General features: G+C 38.8%; 1 protein-coding gene across 2 annotated transcripts in view; it reads left to right on the top strand.

The window, feature by feature from the left end:
• The window catches only part of ME1 (malic enzyme 1), a 164,305-nt gene that overhangs the window by 145,528 nt on the left and 718 nt on the right, over positions 1-18,059 (top strand). The window contains exons 10-14 of one of the 2 annotated variants that reach the window (XM_027887802.1): positions 5,648-5,753; positions 8,220-8,362; positions 10,341-10,514; positions 16,188-16,344; positions 16,375-17,278. In XM_027887802.1, the coding sequence (XP_027743603.1) occupies positions 5,648-5,753; positions 8,220-8,362; positions 10,341-10,514; positions 16,188-16,343 (579 nt within the window). In that variant the 3' untranslated portion in view covers position 16,344; positions 16,375-17,278. Of the gene's footprint in view, positions 1-5,647; positions 5,754-8,219; positions 8,363-10,340; positions 10,515-16,187; positions 16,345-16,374; positions 17,279-18,059 lie in introns of those variants that run through there. The other variant, XM_027887801.1, reaches the window with a different exon arrangement.

Below are 18,059 nucleotides of genomic sequence, written 5' to 3'. Positions count from 1 at the left end.
AATTGAAAAGTCCTGTTGTCCAAGTGACTGTGTTTTACTATATGTATTAATAATATATAATACAAATTCCTCTGTTTCATTAGGGAATCTGTTCCATTTAGGATTGCCATGATCTCTCATACATAGTGTCACAGTCAGAGAATGCTGCTGTTGTTTCTTTATCTCTGTACTTCCTCTGCTGTTTTAACACAGTCCACATTGTAATTAATTTGCTAATAAAGGATTTAGCTCATATTACTTTCCATCTGAGATACCACAGTGACTTCTAATATGTGTGTTTTCAGGCTGTTTTGCTCTCTTTTGTTCAAATCCAAACTATACCATAGGTTTCTTGGTACAGAATTATACTGGGATGGAGGCAATACTTTTCTCCTCCAAAGTAATTTCTGGAATTTTCACTGAGTTTTTGGACTTAAGGTTTATTAATATTTTTGAGTGTTATTAATATTCTCAACCTTCAGCATTGTTGTGAAAGGCTATTGTATAGTTCATTCAGGCAGTCTGATTATGCTTTAAAGATACCATGAATGTTGTCATAATACATCAGGTTTTTATAGTTTGTAAGTTTTTTTGTTTTTTCGTGTTTTTTTGTTTGTTTGGGGTTTTTTTTGTTTGTTTTTTTTTTTTTTTTAGTTCAAGCAAATTTATTACAATGCCTCTAGCAAATTACTTATTATATAAAAGTTAAGAAAATCATTTAAGAATATCTAGCATTGCAAAATAGAAGGAAAGGTGGTTTTTTAATTTATTTCTTGGGATGCTGAATACATTTGGGAAGTAAAAGCAAGAAGAACATACAGTCTCTTTTTTTTTAACTTTATATCCTTCTTTCTATTGGAAGAGTTTTTGAGTTTGTATATTCCCCTGTGAATAGCTGCCCAGGTATCACATTAAATCTTTTAGTTCACCTGTGGATTTCATTGTGAAAAACTTCCTTTTGGGATTTGGGGAGTGTCACTTGATGGAGGAAAGGTACATGTATCTTTATGTACATCTACGTATGTTAGATGTAATAGAAAACATAATACAACTTAAGGCAGCTGATGTCGGGTCTAGATAAGTCTTCATATAGCTGTTTGAACAGTGCAGTGACATTCTTTGATAAGAACCCCAGGAAAAAATCTCTCCCCTGTTTGGCGAGTGTTGAAGTCCTTCAGTGAAACAATGAGACTATATGGAGGCTTGGTGTACTGAAAAAGGCATGTCTTTAAACTGATTTTTCTGAGCCCTTTGCATTGAGTGAATGAATTTTTAATAATGCCAGAAGAGCAAGACAGTGGACTTAGAAGGCAAATCCAAATGTGACTGAAGATGATGTTTCTACTTAAGACTCAGAGCTTTATATACCAGAGCTCATTCAAATTCTTTCTTAGTATGGAGTATTTCAAATTTTTTCTTTTTCCTATTAGAAGAGTAAAGGAAATATCAGTGAGCTGTGTGTGATGCTAATATCTTAGGATTATGGAGATGCAAGAAGACCAGAGCAGTTTCTGATTTATGCTGCTTTGTGTTGATCCTCCACAGCTCATTTCCTAGCAGCCAGAGTACAAAAGCTGGCTAAACTGTGGCTGGAAATAGAAATGTCAGAAGACAGGCTCTGTGCTTCTGGAAGATGTTTTAGTCAGAGCAGCTCGACACTGACAGGTTCATCCACGTTGCATCTCTCCAGTGTCAGCAGGGAAACAAGACAGCAAACCACACAAATGTAGAATTGAGACTTCTGCATTTTAGCTCCATCCTCTTCTTGCTGCTGACTGACAAAAACCTCTGTAATTTTTTATTCCAGCTAGAAGCATTCAGGGATGGATGTCTGGAAGCTTGTACTAAGTGGACTGGCAACCCCTGAGTTTGAGATTAACATTTACGAAACTAAATAGTTTCTTCCTGCAAACCATTGCTTACCCTGTTGGCACGAAAGCTAACCATGCTCTTGCTGCCACCTCTCTACTTAGTAGAGAGCAGAACTTAAGAATTTGTCAATTTGGGGAGAAAAAAAATACTGCCTAAGCAACTGTCCTCTGAATTAGTGGTGTTTTGTAACCAAATCACCTGGTCTTGAAATCTTGGACACAGTTTTTAGAGAGGTGTTATGTAGCTCTTTTAGGTTCACCGAATTAGCAATTAAAATACATTTCTGACACCTTTCCTATAAGGAAAGGCCTAGAGAATTGGGATTGTTCAGTCTGGAGAACAGAAGGCTCCGGGAAGACCTTCTAGCAGCCTTATAGTAGCTAAAAGGGGCCTGCAAGAAAGCTAGAGTGGGACTTTTTACAAGGGCATGAAGTAACAGGGCAAGGGATTATAGCTTTAAGTTGAAAAAGCTTTAAGATGAAAAGGGTGGTGAAACACTGGCAGAGGTTGCCCAGAGAAGCTGTGGCTGCTCCATTCCTGGAAGTGTTCAAGGCCAGGTTGGATGGGGCTTTGAACAACCTAGTGGAAAGTCCCCCTGTCCATGTCAGGGGAGTTGAACCAGATGACCTTTAAAAGGTACCTTCCAAGCCAAACCATTTCATAATTCTAATCTACTCTGAAATATGTATTAAGCCCCCCCTAACTCTAGAATTTCTTTTATAAGCATTTTCCAAGCAAAAATCTCTATGTACATCACTGTTATTTTTGCTAAGCCACATTATTTAATATTTCATTCTTAGTTAATATACTAACAAAATATTTACTTGGAGACATGATTCACTCTGACTAATGGGATCAAGTTAATTCAGACCAAAGATGAATAAATAAATAAATAAATTTTAAATTGTTTGGGATTTGACTTTGGTTGGTTTGGGGGGGGGGGTTGTTTGGTTTAATTTTGTTTGTTTGGGTTTTTTTTTAATGGTAGAATTTCATATGTGAAATTAAGAGCAGATAGAAATTAAGATAAGGCAGAAGTGAATCTGACCTAACCTGACCCATCTGGCTAGCACTAATCTCGCTAGCTAGTGGCCTGAAAAATGTTGCAGTGGATCACATCTTTAATGTTTGATTACTTCTTTGTAAATGAGAGATGATCATCAATGTCAGGACTTTGAATCCTTGGTGTTGCAGAAATAAATGTTTTAACATTGATTTGTCATTATCTTAATTTTCAAATATTGAAGTACCTCCTCAAAAGCCTATCAAGAATAAAACTGTATGAAGAAGTAACTACTTCATGAAGTATTTTGTTTATTTGTTTTGACTAAAAGTGAAAAAATATCAACATTTTTATCCACTAAGATGTCAGCCTGACCTCTTGACTGCTATTCACTGTGGAAAAAATTGAAGGTCACCTTTCCCAAAGGATCTGCTCAGATCTGCAGATCCTGGAGGTGATCAGATCTACCAGCCTGCTACAACCTGAAGAACGAGATGGTCACAGTGCTTGGCAGTGATTTCTTTTTTCTTGGTAGCTCAAGGCAGTCTCCTAGAGGTGGGGTTTTTTAAGGCCAGATTAAAAACTAGCTTCCTCAACAGCAGTACGATAAGCCATTAAGGAACCAGCTGAAGAAGCAGCCTGGGATCTCATGGTAGCCCACAGCACCCACTCCTGGCTCCCCAGGAAATCTGTCTCCAAGTCAGGCTCCACTGAGCATTTTGATTCCAACCAACCAGTGGTTTAGAATGAAAAGTGGCTTTTGTAGTTTGAGTTATTCCTAGCAACAAGCTTTTGGCCTGGAAGTCATAAATGCTTTTTTTTTTTTTTTTTATTTGCTGACTTAAAAAAAAGCTTCATATTTTCCCCCTGAAAACGTTAAGGAAAATTCCTGCTTTAAAATGAGGTGGGTCTAAAGCAGGCATGCAGACTGTGGGGACATCTGCTGGGACGTTGGGAAAGGGCAGACTGCAAAATGTGTATTCATAGTGGAATGATTCAAGCAGGAATGTGCCAAAAATTATTAATATTGCAGCATTCCCTCGAGGCTGAGAATTTCACATTTTATCCACAAAGGAAACCAAGGGCCTGTGTCTTAGTGCTTCTGTGCTAATAGCTCTAGGAGAACACTTAAGACCTGCATAAGCCCATCCATGCATAAAAATCTGTAGAAGAGAAATCTCTGGAAATTCCTTTTAATCACAGATGAGCCTAGAGAAGCTGGCATCCTGTGTGGCAGACCAGCTCAGTCAGTCCTGACCACATAACAGCCTTCCGCGGCTTCCCATGGTACCCTTGGGATGGAAGTGCTTTTCTTGCTGCTGGAAATGAAAAACCACCTTTTCTTCTGCCTACCAGCTCTTGCAGTGGCTCTCCCAGAACCAGCAGAGGAGCTTCTGTGAGGGGACTGGCACAGCCACACGTTGGAATTGCGGAGTTGTGGTCTGACATGTAGCATCAACTTTCTTGGTTTTGTTAAAATGGAGCAAAAATGCCATTAAAAGACTAATCCTGGCTTACATCCAAAGCCCTGAATTGAGCCAAAGTTGTTGAATTCATACACTTTGGCGAAAATGTGGAATGAATTCTGTTCCAGTACTTTGGTGTAGTCATAATAACCTTGCTAAGAGTAAAGCAACTTTCATCTTATCAGTTAGAAAAGCTATGGCTGGAGAACCAAGACATATCTGTTCTGGCTATTTGGGCAAAATTACATTTGGCATTCAGTTTTCCTCATGTACTTTCCTAAATATCTGTTTAATCCGTTTAATCTGCTTCTTTCCATCTGAAATTGTAAGATGTTTGAGGGGCTGGAACCATCGTCTAGATTTGTGTTCGAGAAGTGCTTTTGCAGTGATGTTTTCTGCAGGCACGAGACTAAAATGAGGGGTGGAAGCATACACATTTTAAACTCTTCTGCTGAAATTCTCAGATGCCTGTGTGCATCTGCGGATTGAGATAACTAATATAACTTTCAAAAATTCTGGCCCCTTCTTGCCCTGCACTCCACGTTACCTACACTGAGCTCAAATCCTCTTTGCAGCCCAGTCCATGTCAATGGTACTCTACAGCCCTTTCTCTGGCATCTATCATATTCCATTTGGGAACCTTGTTGGGCATTGGTGGGTGGAAATTGCTGGTATAGGTCAGGGTGAAAGTTGTTTCACAGCTGAGTCAATTTTGTCAATGCAAAAATGGTGCACCAGACATCTGGTTAGAATTATTTTTATTCCATTCTTAATAATGAGTGACCTAAACAATGTCTAGCAAAATATAGGCTCCCCTTACAGTCTACATACTCACCCCATACAGTCTCTGTACTTTTGGACAAGAGCAAAGCTGAAAAAGCTGTGAGGAACTATTTTTGTGTTGCTAAGTTAGGAATCCATTCGCCGCCTCCCCGGCAGATCTGCACTGTTTGCTCTATAAATACATTTATGCTTTATCATTAGTAATTTTAAGCATTTGATTAAATGTTAACATGTAAAACGCCTTTAAGAATGCTTCAAAGAAGAAATTAATGATGCTTTCATATAATTGTTAATAGACTGGTGTTCTAGAGCTGTTACAAATTTAAAGAAAAGTTATTTTCTACCGCTTAGAGAAATAGATTAGTCTTAAATTATCCTAAGCCCATTAACTGTACACGGTGTAATTTTGTCTAATATGGTAGACGCAAAAGTAGAAACGAAAATAGGATGTGTTAAACCAGATACTTTGTAAACTGATTATCCCAGGATATTAGGTTCCATTAAACTCAAAATAAATATGTTTTTCTTCTTGTTCCTTACTCAGGGGCGTGCCTCATTAACATCTGAGAAGCAGCGTTTTGCCCACGAACACGCTGAAATGAAGGATCTAGAAGATATTGTTAGAGATATAAAGCCATCTGTGCTAATAGGTAATTTCTTTGACTTTAAAGCAATGGCCTTATTCTTTGTTGAATAAAAGTGGGGATGTGGCTTTGTCTGAAGACAAGATCAAGTTCCTCGGAACAGAGTTTACCTTTGTGTGTTTGTAGAAAACACTGGGTGCATAATGGACTCAATTAAGCAACTGAACAAATAGTAGCTATCCAGGCATGTAACACTGCTTTTACCCTGAGCCACCCATTTACAGGGGGGATGATCCAAGTAGGTTTAAATGTTGGAGGACCTTACCACCTTCATAAATTATTTCTGATTTAATGTGGATGTAAAATAAACAGCCTCAAACTTAGAGTGACAAAACTGAGTTAAGCACATGTTAAACTGTGTGATTTTGAGTGTGCTGTATCTGAGTCTTCGCTCATAATTAAATCCTTATCCAGCAATCCTCTATGTAGACCAAAATGCATATTTTACAAAGACCTTTTCTTTTGTAAAAGCTGTAAGACTGTCATCTCGGTAACAGATTCCTCAGCTTTCTGTAGTTTGATTACTATATTTCAGTGACAATTTCAGGAATGAACTGCAAGTACTCTTGAATAATTTTGTTTATACATAAGACTTGAAGATTATCTAGCTAGTAAAATCATTTATCAGATGCTAGAAAAACTGAAATGCCACAGTGAAAATTATCCTGCAAGTTTTGAGTAATGAAGGCTCTTCTATCAGAAACAGCGATTGAAACTAATATTGGGGAGGATACTGAATGGCTATTCACCCAAACCAAAAATCCCCCCCTCCCCAAAAAATCCCAGAGTCATGGGAAAATATGTTGATAGTCCTTCTCCCAATGTTTTACTTAGCTCTGGCTCAGCAAATCCTCATATATATTTCATTGCCTATGATGCCTCAAGGAAAAGACCTAATTTAGCTTGACTCAGTATAAGAAATTGCAATTAAAAAAAAAAAAAAGTCAATGAGCATTTTGTTTTAACTTTATATTTGAAGATAGTTGTCATTCTTACTCTTGGCTGTCCAGAAGCAAATGCATCAAACATTTGACAACTGAAGATTAAACCAGAAACCAGGGTGTATAATGGGCTCTTATATAAGTGGGCCAGAATCATGACTGCATTAACTATTCATCAAATATAGAGTGGCCTAGCTGGTCTAGCAGAGCTTTTGCATCTAAACATTCTTGTCCATTCGTAGAAGGGGAAGTACAGAGAGCTCAGAGTTGCAAAAAATAATACTGTGTGACAGATGATACCACACTTCACGTGGAATCAGTCAGAAAATACTCTGAGGCAGAGAAATATTAATCCTGAAGCATGACCTTCTAACCACTTCTGTGCAGTGAGGGCCCCTTTCACCTCCCTCCAAGGACCTTATGCTTCCCTCAGGCAGATACCAACATGTCCTGTTAGACTGGGCAATGTCAGGGTGATCATTTGAGCGTGAGTCACAAGAGGTTACAGTACTGACCCAAGTTCCAGGCTCTCCTCTCCCTGCCCAGGCTTTAATCCATTTCCACTCCCCCACGAGAGGGAAAACCAGCTCTTTTTACTGCTTTTGAAACTCAGATGTTGTGTGGAAAGCAGAATGGGCTGTCAGGCACTTTGGGCTCTGAGCAAGAAGGAAACTCCCTTCTCTCCAAGCCGGGTGAGAGGGGCCTCCTGGAAAACAAAGGTGCTGAGTTTTACTCCAAGATCTGTTTAATTGTTTTTCACTAAAGGTGTGGGGAGGAAGGACCTCCCCACTCTCATAGATTAGTCAGAAATATGGGTATACCTGGCATCTCAAAAATATTGCACACACCCCTTTTCGGTTGTGAAGTGTCTGAGGTCCAAGATGTAATACTCTCTGAGTGTCTGCAGTGCAGCAGAGTGCAACCTAAGTTAGATGATTTCATGCTGCAAGATTGGCATTCAGTTCTGGGAAAAGCATTTATAAGTATGGACAGTATAGGGAACAGAAAAGTGTATCTGGTGAGATGAAAAGGGATATATTAAACAAAAAAAAATTGCTGTCAGGGAAGGCTTAGACTCAAAATTGGGATTAATCATCAGCTCAGCTCAGCTGTAGAAGGCAGAGATGTTACTCACCATGTCAGAAAAGACTGAAATCTGACACACTGGATTGGGGAGAAACTATCCAGTCTGTTGCATAAGACTTTGGGAGCCAGAGTTGCATCTCTCCTTTACTGGGCTTACCTGCAGATTAGGAGTTATATAAAGGGCCTGAGAAAAGTGAAAGGAGAAATTCACCAAATTGTACAGGGTTGAATAGGTTCTGCCTCATGTTAGGGATAATACTGAAGTTTCACTGTTGCAAGATCTTTTATACAAAACTTAATTTTAACCACGTGTTAGGAAAAAGGTTGGACTCCATTTTAAAGAGGGAGATAGGCAGTAAAAAGAGCTCTGTTCATTTACAAGTGACATGCATGTCCTACTTTGATTTAATTTGTCTATTGTTATGTGTGTGTTCTTCTTCTTTAGGAGTTGCTGCAGTTGGTGGTGCTTTTACTAAACAAATTCTTCAGGATATGGCTGCTTTAAACAAACGTCCTATAATTTTTGCTCTCAGCAATCCTACCAGCAAAGCAGAATGCACTGCTGAGCAGTGCTACAAATATACAGAGGTAACCAAAGATTAACATTTCTCCAGTATACATCATGAAAAGTAAATCTGAAATTAAATTTAAATTGGGAGGAGGACAGAGGGTTCAGTAGCAAGTACTAATCATGTCTGTGTGCATAGATAGAATTAGTTAAATTAAGTAACAGGTTTTTCAGATTTTATCAAGACAATTGCACTGAATTCTCTACATGCTTACATTCTCATAAAACATATAACAGATTTTATTGGTGTCAGGCAAGACTCATAACCTTTATTATAACTGAAGCATCAGAAGCCATCAACGATTAAAGCCTTATGTCTGTTTTTGAATTGTACCACTTTGTGAAATACATGCATACACACAGTGGCATGCTTTTCATTTGAGATTTTAGAAATAGTCTTTAGGGTTAGAAAATATTTCAATACATGAAGCATAATCTTTAAAATCATTCTTCATTAAGAATTGGGGTAATTGACTCCTCTTACAAAGATTTCTATTATAGAAACATAGGTGAAAATTAAGAGAACTGTGCTTGCTTATTTATTGTTGTATTATAGAAGTGTTAATAATCATGTTATCCTGTAATTCAGTTTAGAATTTAAAATGTATGAGTATTTGACTGTATGTTTGCTACTGGATTGTGTTTGGATTTCTTGTTAAATGCAGGGCAGTTTGAATGACAGTTTTGCAGTGTTTAAAAGACAAATTTAGCATGTCTATTCCCCACTGCACAGATGCAATTACAGCACGGGGCAGGTGCCAGGGAAGCAGCCTACATGAAGTATTGGTTATAGTGGGTAACCACATCTGGTAAACAGAGCAGAAGACACAATGAAGTATTTGATCTGTCACCAAAACATATAATAAGCCAGCCATGATAATAGTGCATGACACCAAACCAAACAAAATATTCTTCTGAAGAGCTGAATAGCAACAGTGGCATATTCTAAAATGCACGTTTCCAGTTCTCTAAAACAGGCATAGGTATTTCAGATATAAAGTGCCTCTGAAGTATTCGACAGTGACATTTATCACTTCAGCAGTGCTAGCATAAATAAAGCCTGACTTTTCTTCTCCATCTGAACTCACTGCTTAAATTTGAGGGTGCTCCCTCCCCAGAGAGGCAAGAACTATGGCTAAATTCTCTAATTCCCCCAAAACAGGCTGGCTCTGCCATACTGCCTACATGCACTGGTCTGGGCATGGTGCCTGGGCCCTGTCAGCCCCAGTCCTACTTGTCATTACCCAAAAATCTGCTGGGAAGCATTCTAATGGTTCATCAGTACTGGCCACTGCCTGACTTGGTGCCCTCACCCTGCTCAGTATATTACGAAGAGGGGAAGCACAAAGTCCAGGCAGAGGAAGTCCCACACTAACAGGTTACGCTGTGGGATGATGTTCCTGGGACAGAGCTTGCCCATTTGTTGTTCTGTTGAGCTGCGGGGTGGGCCCAAGGGACTGAAATAAGGAACTGGGAAGAACAAAGAGCTTTACCTGCTCACAGCTCCTCATAAAATTGCCCCATCCAAAAATGCAACACTTAGTTACCTTGGTGTCATTTTTTTGGATGCTTTTCTTTTTGGGAAAAAGGAATCCAGTAGCATCACCTGTTGACTGTATTGTCCACTTTGAGTTTTACAGCTCCAGACGCGTTTCTGCTTCCCATGTACCCTTCTGCTGGCATGGACTCACAAAGTGAATAATGAGTGCTAGCTTTCTGTTTCTCCCCTTCTAAATTGTATGGAGAGCTCTTACCTGAGTAAGGCAGCTGTTACTATCTGACACCAGGCAGTCGCAGAGAACCACCAGTGATCTCTAGGATCAGCATCCTGATGTTCTCGAGACATATTCAGTCAAATAGCTCCAACACCCTCAGAAAAGATACTAAATAGATGCAACCCACCTTCCACAGTGGTGGATATTTAGAAGGCTCTGTGTGATATTTCAACAGCAATCTCTCAGCTAACGTGCTTTTTTTGGCTTTCTTGTTACGATTTAGGGACGCGGCGTTTTTGCCAGTGGAAGTCCTTTCAATCCTGTCACTCTTCCAAGTGGACAAACTCTCTATCCGGGACAGGGTAACAATTCCTATGTGTTCCCAGGAGTTGCCCTTGGTGTTATTTCATGTGGACTGAGACATATTGATGAGGATGTATTCCTTACAACTGCTGAGGTACCATATTCAAAATTATTTAAATTCCTTTATTTAGTGGCTTAGTATTATTGAGCAATTAAACAGAAATAGCTAAACTTTAGGACTGGAAAAATACTGCTTCCTGTGTAAGGCCTTTATATGCAAAGTGTGTTGTTTTTTATAAATTCTCTTTGAATAAGTTGTTTTAAAAAAGTTAATACTTGAGGTCATCTGACATAAAGTTCACTTTCTATTGGGAAGGAAAAAAAGAGAAAGACTTCTGTACTGTCCTATCACAGGTAAATGCACATATGTACTTGCATGCACAGGCACATAGGTTTCATTTAGATAGAAAGGAATTATTATTATTGATGTTAGTAGCTTTGGTGTGACTTGTGTGTGTGTTTTGCTTACAAAAAGTGTTTCAATTTCTTTCGACCCTTTTTTTTTTTTTTGAGTAGAGCCATTGGCATTGTTTTATGTGGACTTCCCTTGTCAACAGCAGGTGGAAGTGCTCCATTGCCTTGTGGTTCCTTGTGCCACAGTTCTACACAAATGTGATGTTATTCTTCCTGTTTTTCTTCCTTTCGTTTTTTCCATTGGTTCTTCTCTTTTTTCAGGCAATTTTTTGTTCTGACATTATCCAAAATGTGATCTCTCCTCTTTTATCTCTACTTAGTGGGCAAGAGATGAACAGAGAGGAAACACTTCTGGTTCTGGGAGCCATTCACCACCTACTTCCAGTGATTGTTCCAGATCTGACATCCACTGTCTTACATTATGATATCATAAGTGCACATAATTTTATCTTCAACATATAGGGGAGAAGAATGTGGCCTTTATTATTTGAGAATCTTATATTCAAACAAAATAAATTGGCATCAGGGGTTGAAATCAAATGCTTAACACTTTTTTTTTTTTACAAAAAATTCCCCAAAACAACGCCAGTCTTTCTTCAGCTGTTTCTCGCTTAAGAAAATTTAAACTTTCTTTTTTTTTTTCAGTTCAGTATCTTTGCTCCTCATCTGCTACAGCGCCATTGCACCCTTACCACTCCTGCCTCCGAGACCCACTCTTCTTTTTCTTCTCTTTCTGGATTGTCTTAGAGTTCCTCTCTCTTCCATTGCCTCTGTTGGTTCTGCTCTTGGCTGGTGCCTGGATCAGTGTAATGAGCCTCACAGGACTCAGCTTCCTTCCTTCCCCCATAGTGATGGGGGCTATCCCTGTATAAGCTCCTGGCTACTCAGCTCCCAGGAATGTGCTCCTAAGCTCATCCTGCTCAGAAAGAGCCAAGGTTCAGGGATTAGAAAGCCCTGGGCAGTGGATGTTGGTTTGACCATGTCCATGCAAAGTAATTAAAAGTCTGATGCTAGTGCATACTATGGGCATCTTTAAAAAAGTTTGCCAGCAGCCTGCCCTCTGTAAGAAAGATGTTCACAATTTCCATCTTTAAAAAGGCCCAGACTGTCTCCACTGGCTTTAACCATCTTAGGAGGGCAATGATCCATCTCCTAAGTCTCTGGATAATTATATCTTCCCTTTAAATCCTCCCCTGTAATTTCAGTTGGATACGGTGATCCTCACTTTCCAGTCTAAAGTGCTGTGTTACACAGTTGTCCTACTTCAGTGTAGAAGTTGCTTCAATTTGTTTTGTGTGAAATGGTTCCTATATGTAGGGTTCTGGTGGATGAAAAGTGGCACATACGTGGATTGAACTGTGCTCCAAGTGGCAGTCGACTAAGTTAGAAAAAAGTCTGTTCTGAACAAAAAAATTTAACAGGGAAGTAAACTAGTGTCAGAAATGGTGAGGAAGCTTTTAAACTCTCTCTTGAGGTAGAGGTTCTCTCCCGACTCTTCTTTTTTGGTGAAGGTTTTGCTGCACAATTGTCTTCCTCTAATAAAACCCCTAGAAAACTTTGAAATATAAAAATGTATCTTTCGTCTGGCATAGAAAGTCTCTGTCGGTGGCAATATCCCTGGATTAGCCTCTTGTCTTACGGCTCAGAGCTGAGGGTGTTCACATGTGGTCTCCTTATGGATGTGAGGGGCAGTGGGTGGCTGGGCTTGGGTGAGCCACAGCCAGTCACTGGGCACGGCAACAGCTCGTGGATGTCACAGGAGGCTTTACCAGAAGAGGTGTCAGGGGTGTGAAGACTGGGGAGGGCTGCATAGGCCCTTAGCTGAAATTACAGTACAAACCAAAAGAGCTTTGTTTTGTTTTGTTTTGTTTTGTTGTCTTTTTTTAATGGGAGGGTAAAATCAGAATAGTTTCATGTGGGTTTTAGAGTAGTGCTTAGTAGTCTTCCTTTGAAATGAAAGCATCCAAGATGCTGCAAAATGTAAAGCACCAAAACCACACCTTTTTTAGGGCAGAGGGACCTTCTTAGATTGAGGTGCTAGCTTACTTGAAAAAAAGAAATTATAAAAAGTAGCAGCCCAGGCTGCATACCTGCACCTCCTGTCTTCTTGCTTTGCCACCTCTTCAACTAAATATGATAGAAGTCCCAAATAGCTTATTGTAACTACAACAGATTTAACTTTCCTGTTCTTCACTTCCTTGCAAGTAAGATAGAACATAACTTTGAGTTTGGATGATAAATCAAAGCTACCTCTTAATTGCAGGCAATTGCTCTATGTTGACAAGGGATGTTACCTATTCTTCAAAGTCTTACCAAACATAACAAAAGGGACAGAGAATTATGAACTAGTGAAATATTCTTGGTGTGTGTGTCCTATGGTTCAGTTACTCCAAAAATAATCCCGTTTCATTACGGAGAATATGTCCTCCTAAAACCAAGATGGCCCAACTTGCTTTATGCCGTTTGTCTTGTCTTGGTTGTTTTTCATTTAGGTTCTGCAATAAGGCTTAGCTAATTTTTCTACAAAAAAACCTTGAATTAATTAAGATTTAAAACATAAAAATATCCATATTGGGTTAGACCTAAGATCCAAACAGCTCAGTATCTTCCTGTGAAAGTAATCATAGCAGAAGCTGAGGAAAGGAAGATAAATAGAGAAGAAGGACAGAGTAATCCTTCTGCTGAAATGGCTTCTCAGTATCTGGCATCCTGTACTGTATGGCCTTCCTGTGCTGGATGTTTTATCCCTGTATGGATTTCTCTTTCATAAATGAGCCTAGTGGCTTTTTAAACATGGTCATACATTCAAACATCTTTTGGCAATTGGTGTCGCAATTAGGAGTTCTGTGGTCAAAGAAACCCTCCTCTTAGAATTTTCTGCTGTCTGCTGATTTGGTTTCCCTATAGAACCATAAGAAATGCTCACCTTCATTTATCTTTTGCATTTTTTTCAGTCTTCTCTTTTTATCTCCCAAGTCTATTTTATCACTTTTTGTCTCCTTGTACAAAATATAAACTTTGGATCATTCTTGGTTATTCTTTATACCCCTCTGGATTCTATTCTATTCTTATTTGAAGTACGTGAAGCAAAACCACAAATTGCTCAAAGCAGTGTTACACTGTGAAGTTATATATTAGTTCAATTACATTTCCTGTGTTGACTCTTACTTTCTCAATAATGCCAAATCTTGATTCATCATTTTTTCCCCTGCCACTGGTCTGGTGTTCTCAAGGAGTGCGTTTTAAAGACCACACGAAGGTGTCATTCTCTTTGAAAAATGCTAGTTTCTGTGGTTTTGCATAGTTTTAAATGATTTTACAGCGTTACGTTAGAAGTAACAGCATGGCATCTATACAGTTGAACTTGCTACCTCTCCCTCTTCCAACAGTGCCTAAATATTGTTACTTTCTATCAACCCCATCACAAAACAGAAGTACTTCACTTCTGAACCATTTTTTTTTTCAGTGATGCATTACACTACCAGCAGCTTGCTGTTGATTTCTTCAGATTTCACCTTTCCTACAGAGCCCTGATAAACTTTTAACATCAGAGATTTCATGTTGCAAGCTCCTCTTTACTCATTCAGATGCACATCAAAGGGCTGTGAATCATTTTGAAATAACCCAGTTACTGTTATGGGGAGCAGTATCTAGATTTCACGTTCTCTTAGCTCCCCCTAGAGGATTTTTCTCTGCTGGATTTCTCGGTATCAGATTTAAATGTAAACAAGTAATTTTCCTGTACTTGTTATACTCAAGAGTATAATCTCTTACTACTCTTCTGGGTTGCATTTTAACTCCAAATGGAAAAACTTACCACACCTACCAACATGCAGTTAGATTGCACAAGAGGTTCTCTTTGAACCTGGAGTTACTGTGGTTCAAACTACTTACCTACTTCTGCCAGAAAGGATGCATTGATGACATCTAGGCATCTGTTCTGATGCCATTCTAGTTTTTTGCAAGTAATCTATATTTCCCACATGCAACAGGAACTGTTGGAAACAGTTTGCTCTGTTTCAAGTATCTTCATAGTAAATTCCCTCAAAAGTGCACTTCTTGCTTTCTCTTTGTTATCCGTTGCATTCTTCAGTGCTTCTCAGAACTTCCTAGTGTTTTCAGAACCTTGTTGGGTCTTACATGTTGTCATCAGATGCTATCCAGACCAGAGTTTTTCTTCTATCTACATCTGGATCACCCCGTAAGATTATTTTCTATTTTAAGTCCCCAAATGACAACCAATTTTTTTTCCTCATGATACCAGAAATATCATTAGTTCCAAAGGCAGCCCCAGGACCTTTTGCTTCTTGAAAGGTCTCTGTTGCAGAAATAGAGGAAGTTCATGAAGTAAGCCCATAAGCACGCAGTGCAAGCAGTGTCTCCTCACTCCGCACGGAGTGTCCTCACAACCTGTGGTAACAGGAGGTTTTTCATGTGGCCAATGAGTAAACAGTAAAAACCACCTTCTCCAGCTTGCTGTGCTTTCCTCATCTGTTCATTGCTGGTGATGGCAACAAAACATTTCCAGTATTGCTAGGAAGACGAAGCAGGAATATTCAAGCCATAAAGGCAATGGTGCTCTCAGACGTGCACTGAAACCCCTGCACTGTTCCTCTCCTGGTCAGTCTCGTGAAAAATCAATCAAAGAGCAAAATAATTTCTTTAGTTACTTGATATGGTTGAGACAACAGACCCCCTTCAAGTGGTGTGGACAGACTGTTCTAACAGCATGTTTTTTCTGTCCCAGCAAGCCAGAATTTAGCATTAGACCTTCTATTTCAAAATCCAACTACAGCAACCAGCAGGGCTTTGAAAGGCCCTGGATAATCTTATTTTGCTTTGTTTTGTGGTTGACTCATACTTACTTTTATGATCTCATACAGGCTAGATCTGTGAGCTGGACACACAGCAAACCTACTCAGTCACCAGTAATTTCATTCAGAGCATTTTACACTTAGGGGTTTCAGCTGTTCTCTGTACAGGTTGACTTGACAACTGCCAGAATAATAGGTGCATTGAATTCTAGAAGTCTTCGATCTGATTACAGTTGTTAGCTGGAATGTTTATCTCATTATGAACTATTTACTGGTTTATGTGTGTCATGACTTACTCAAAACTTGAATAAGTCTTATTGTCTGAGTGAGAAAAGGGCGTAACTCCCTAAATTTCTAGTTCTTGTGTAGCTACTCCTAATGACAAACCAGGTTCTAAAAAAAAAACTGCCTAGGTTGATTAAACAATATCTGTGTGATTTGCCAAAGCGGAAACATTTTTTTGCTTAAGACTAATCACTGTCTAATAAAGATCCGTCTGTATCTGCATGTCAAGTTAAACATGTCTACTTCATTTCTAGGTTATAGCTCAGGAAGTTTCAGAGGAGAATTTACAGGAAGGTCGTCTCTACCCTCCATTAGTCACTATTCAGGATGTGTCACTGAAAATTGCTGTGAGAGTAAGTCATTTCAGCCTTTTGTGGCTTCTCTTCTTCCCATACTCTCTACATAATTGAAGATTTGATTTGATTTGATTTGATTTGATTTGATTTGATTTGATCAACCAGCACACCTTCACACAAGTCGAGGTTGGTTTACATCAATCAATATTGGACACGTAGCAGTTTCAAAATTAAACTTCAATTCATAAATGTAAATGTAATCCCAAATGCAAGAAGGAGAGCCACGGAACTGTAGCAAGTGTTTGTCTGTAGAGCCCAGACTGTGCTGTCCACCAGCCAGGAGCAGGTTCCCAGCCCCAGTCGTGCCAGCTGCACATCTCAAGGCTTTCGGCCCTTCATGGTTATCAGTTGCCTGTCAAGGGAGTAAATGTCCACCCGTGCCCAGGCACTCTTCCCTCTTGTTCCCATTGTTATTCTGGCCTATCAAAATAATAACTACAGGGAATGCTTTTTGTTTATGGCTTGGGTTTAGGTCAGCAGATAATAGGTTGATTGTTTTATTACCAGCAAATACAGAGCTGGATTCTCAGAAACTGACCTAAACCCACAGTTTTCCAAGAAATTTGGCTGTCCTGGAGAGGAGAAGCTTTCAAATACTGCATTTAGCATTTATCTCAGTTCCTCTCTTATTCTGTTTTTAGGGTGGGGGGTCAATATTTTAGGAGGTTATTTTGCTGGTCTTCTGTGGCCTTTTTTTTCTCTAATGATTGTTTTTCTCTTTGTTACCTTAATGTGAATGATTCCACTTACTCCATATTCTTTTGAAAGAATAACAAGGAGCCCTCGTGCATGAAACAGTTTCCCTATATTGATTCACTTTTGTGTATTTAAAAAAAAAAATTCCCACTCACAGTTTATGTCATCTTAGGCAAGTAAAAACTCTGTTCTGTAGATGCCAAAATGTTACCTGGATTCCTCAGGCAAAATCAAATTATGTTTGGCAGAAAGATACTGAGAGAAATTCCTCTTCTACTTGTGCATGTTATATATATATATTAAAAAAAAAAAAAAAAAAAAAAAAAAAAAAAAAAAAAAAAAAAAAAAAAAAAAAAAAAAAAAAAAAAAAAAAAAAAAAGGAAAATTCAATGATTCTCTCTGCCTGTTCTTTGTTGAAACTTTATTCCTGCAAATATTTGCTCTGGCTCATACAGCCCAAGAGGTTTAGCAATGGCCTCTGCCCCTTTCAGGAGAGTAGCAATATAAAAATATTTTGGAATAATGAATGTTGGATATAAATTCAGACCTTATTCAACCATGGTAATTATGTGCACAGACCTGAGGATAAGCCTTAAGATAAACACCCAAAGTGCTTCTGAGTCAAATCGAGTTGAGATTCAGATTAATCCTAGAAAAGATATCTAAATACAGTGACTTTGGTTACAGCTTCTCACCAAACTAAAACATTTATGTTTTAAAGGGAGCTAAGGAGAGCAAGAGGAAGACCATCTCCCTTTTATTCAAAGGACGAGTATTAATTTGTTTCCCAAGTACAGTTTCAAGTGTATCTTTCCAAAAAGTGCTGCTGCATAAAACCAGTGTGACTGAATTCTTCTGTTTTTGAATGTCCATTCTAAAGATATATGTTTCTCACATAGGTATTCTTTAGACAAGAAAGGCTACTTTGATATGAGTGAGATTACCTTTTCTGAAGTATATTATCAAACGATGGCAAATAGTAAACTTCTCTAATATGCAGGGAGTGTGGAAGCTTTGAACACATCACACTTTTCTTACAGTGCTTTGGAGAAGATGGCTAACCAGGGTAGTGTG

The sequence above is a fragment of the Empidonax traillii genome, unplaced genomic scaffold (genome assembly GCF_003031625.1).
Source record: "Empidonax traillii isolate 1590-97213 ecotype Southwest subspecies unplaced genomic scaffold, ASM303162v1 scaffold222:size850627, whole genome shotgun sequence".
Lineage (NCBI taxonomy): Eukaryota > Metazoa > Chordata > Aves > Passeriformes > Tyrannidae > Empidonax > Empidonax traillii.
This window is presented reverse-complemented; position numbering and strand designations above follow the sequence as displayed.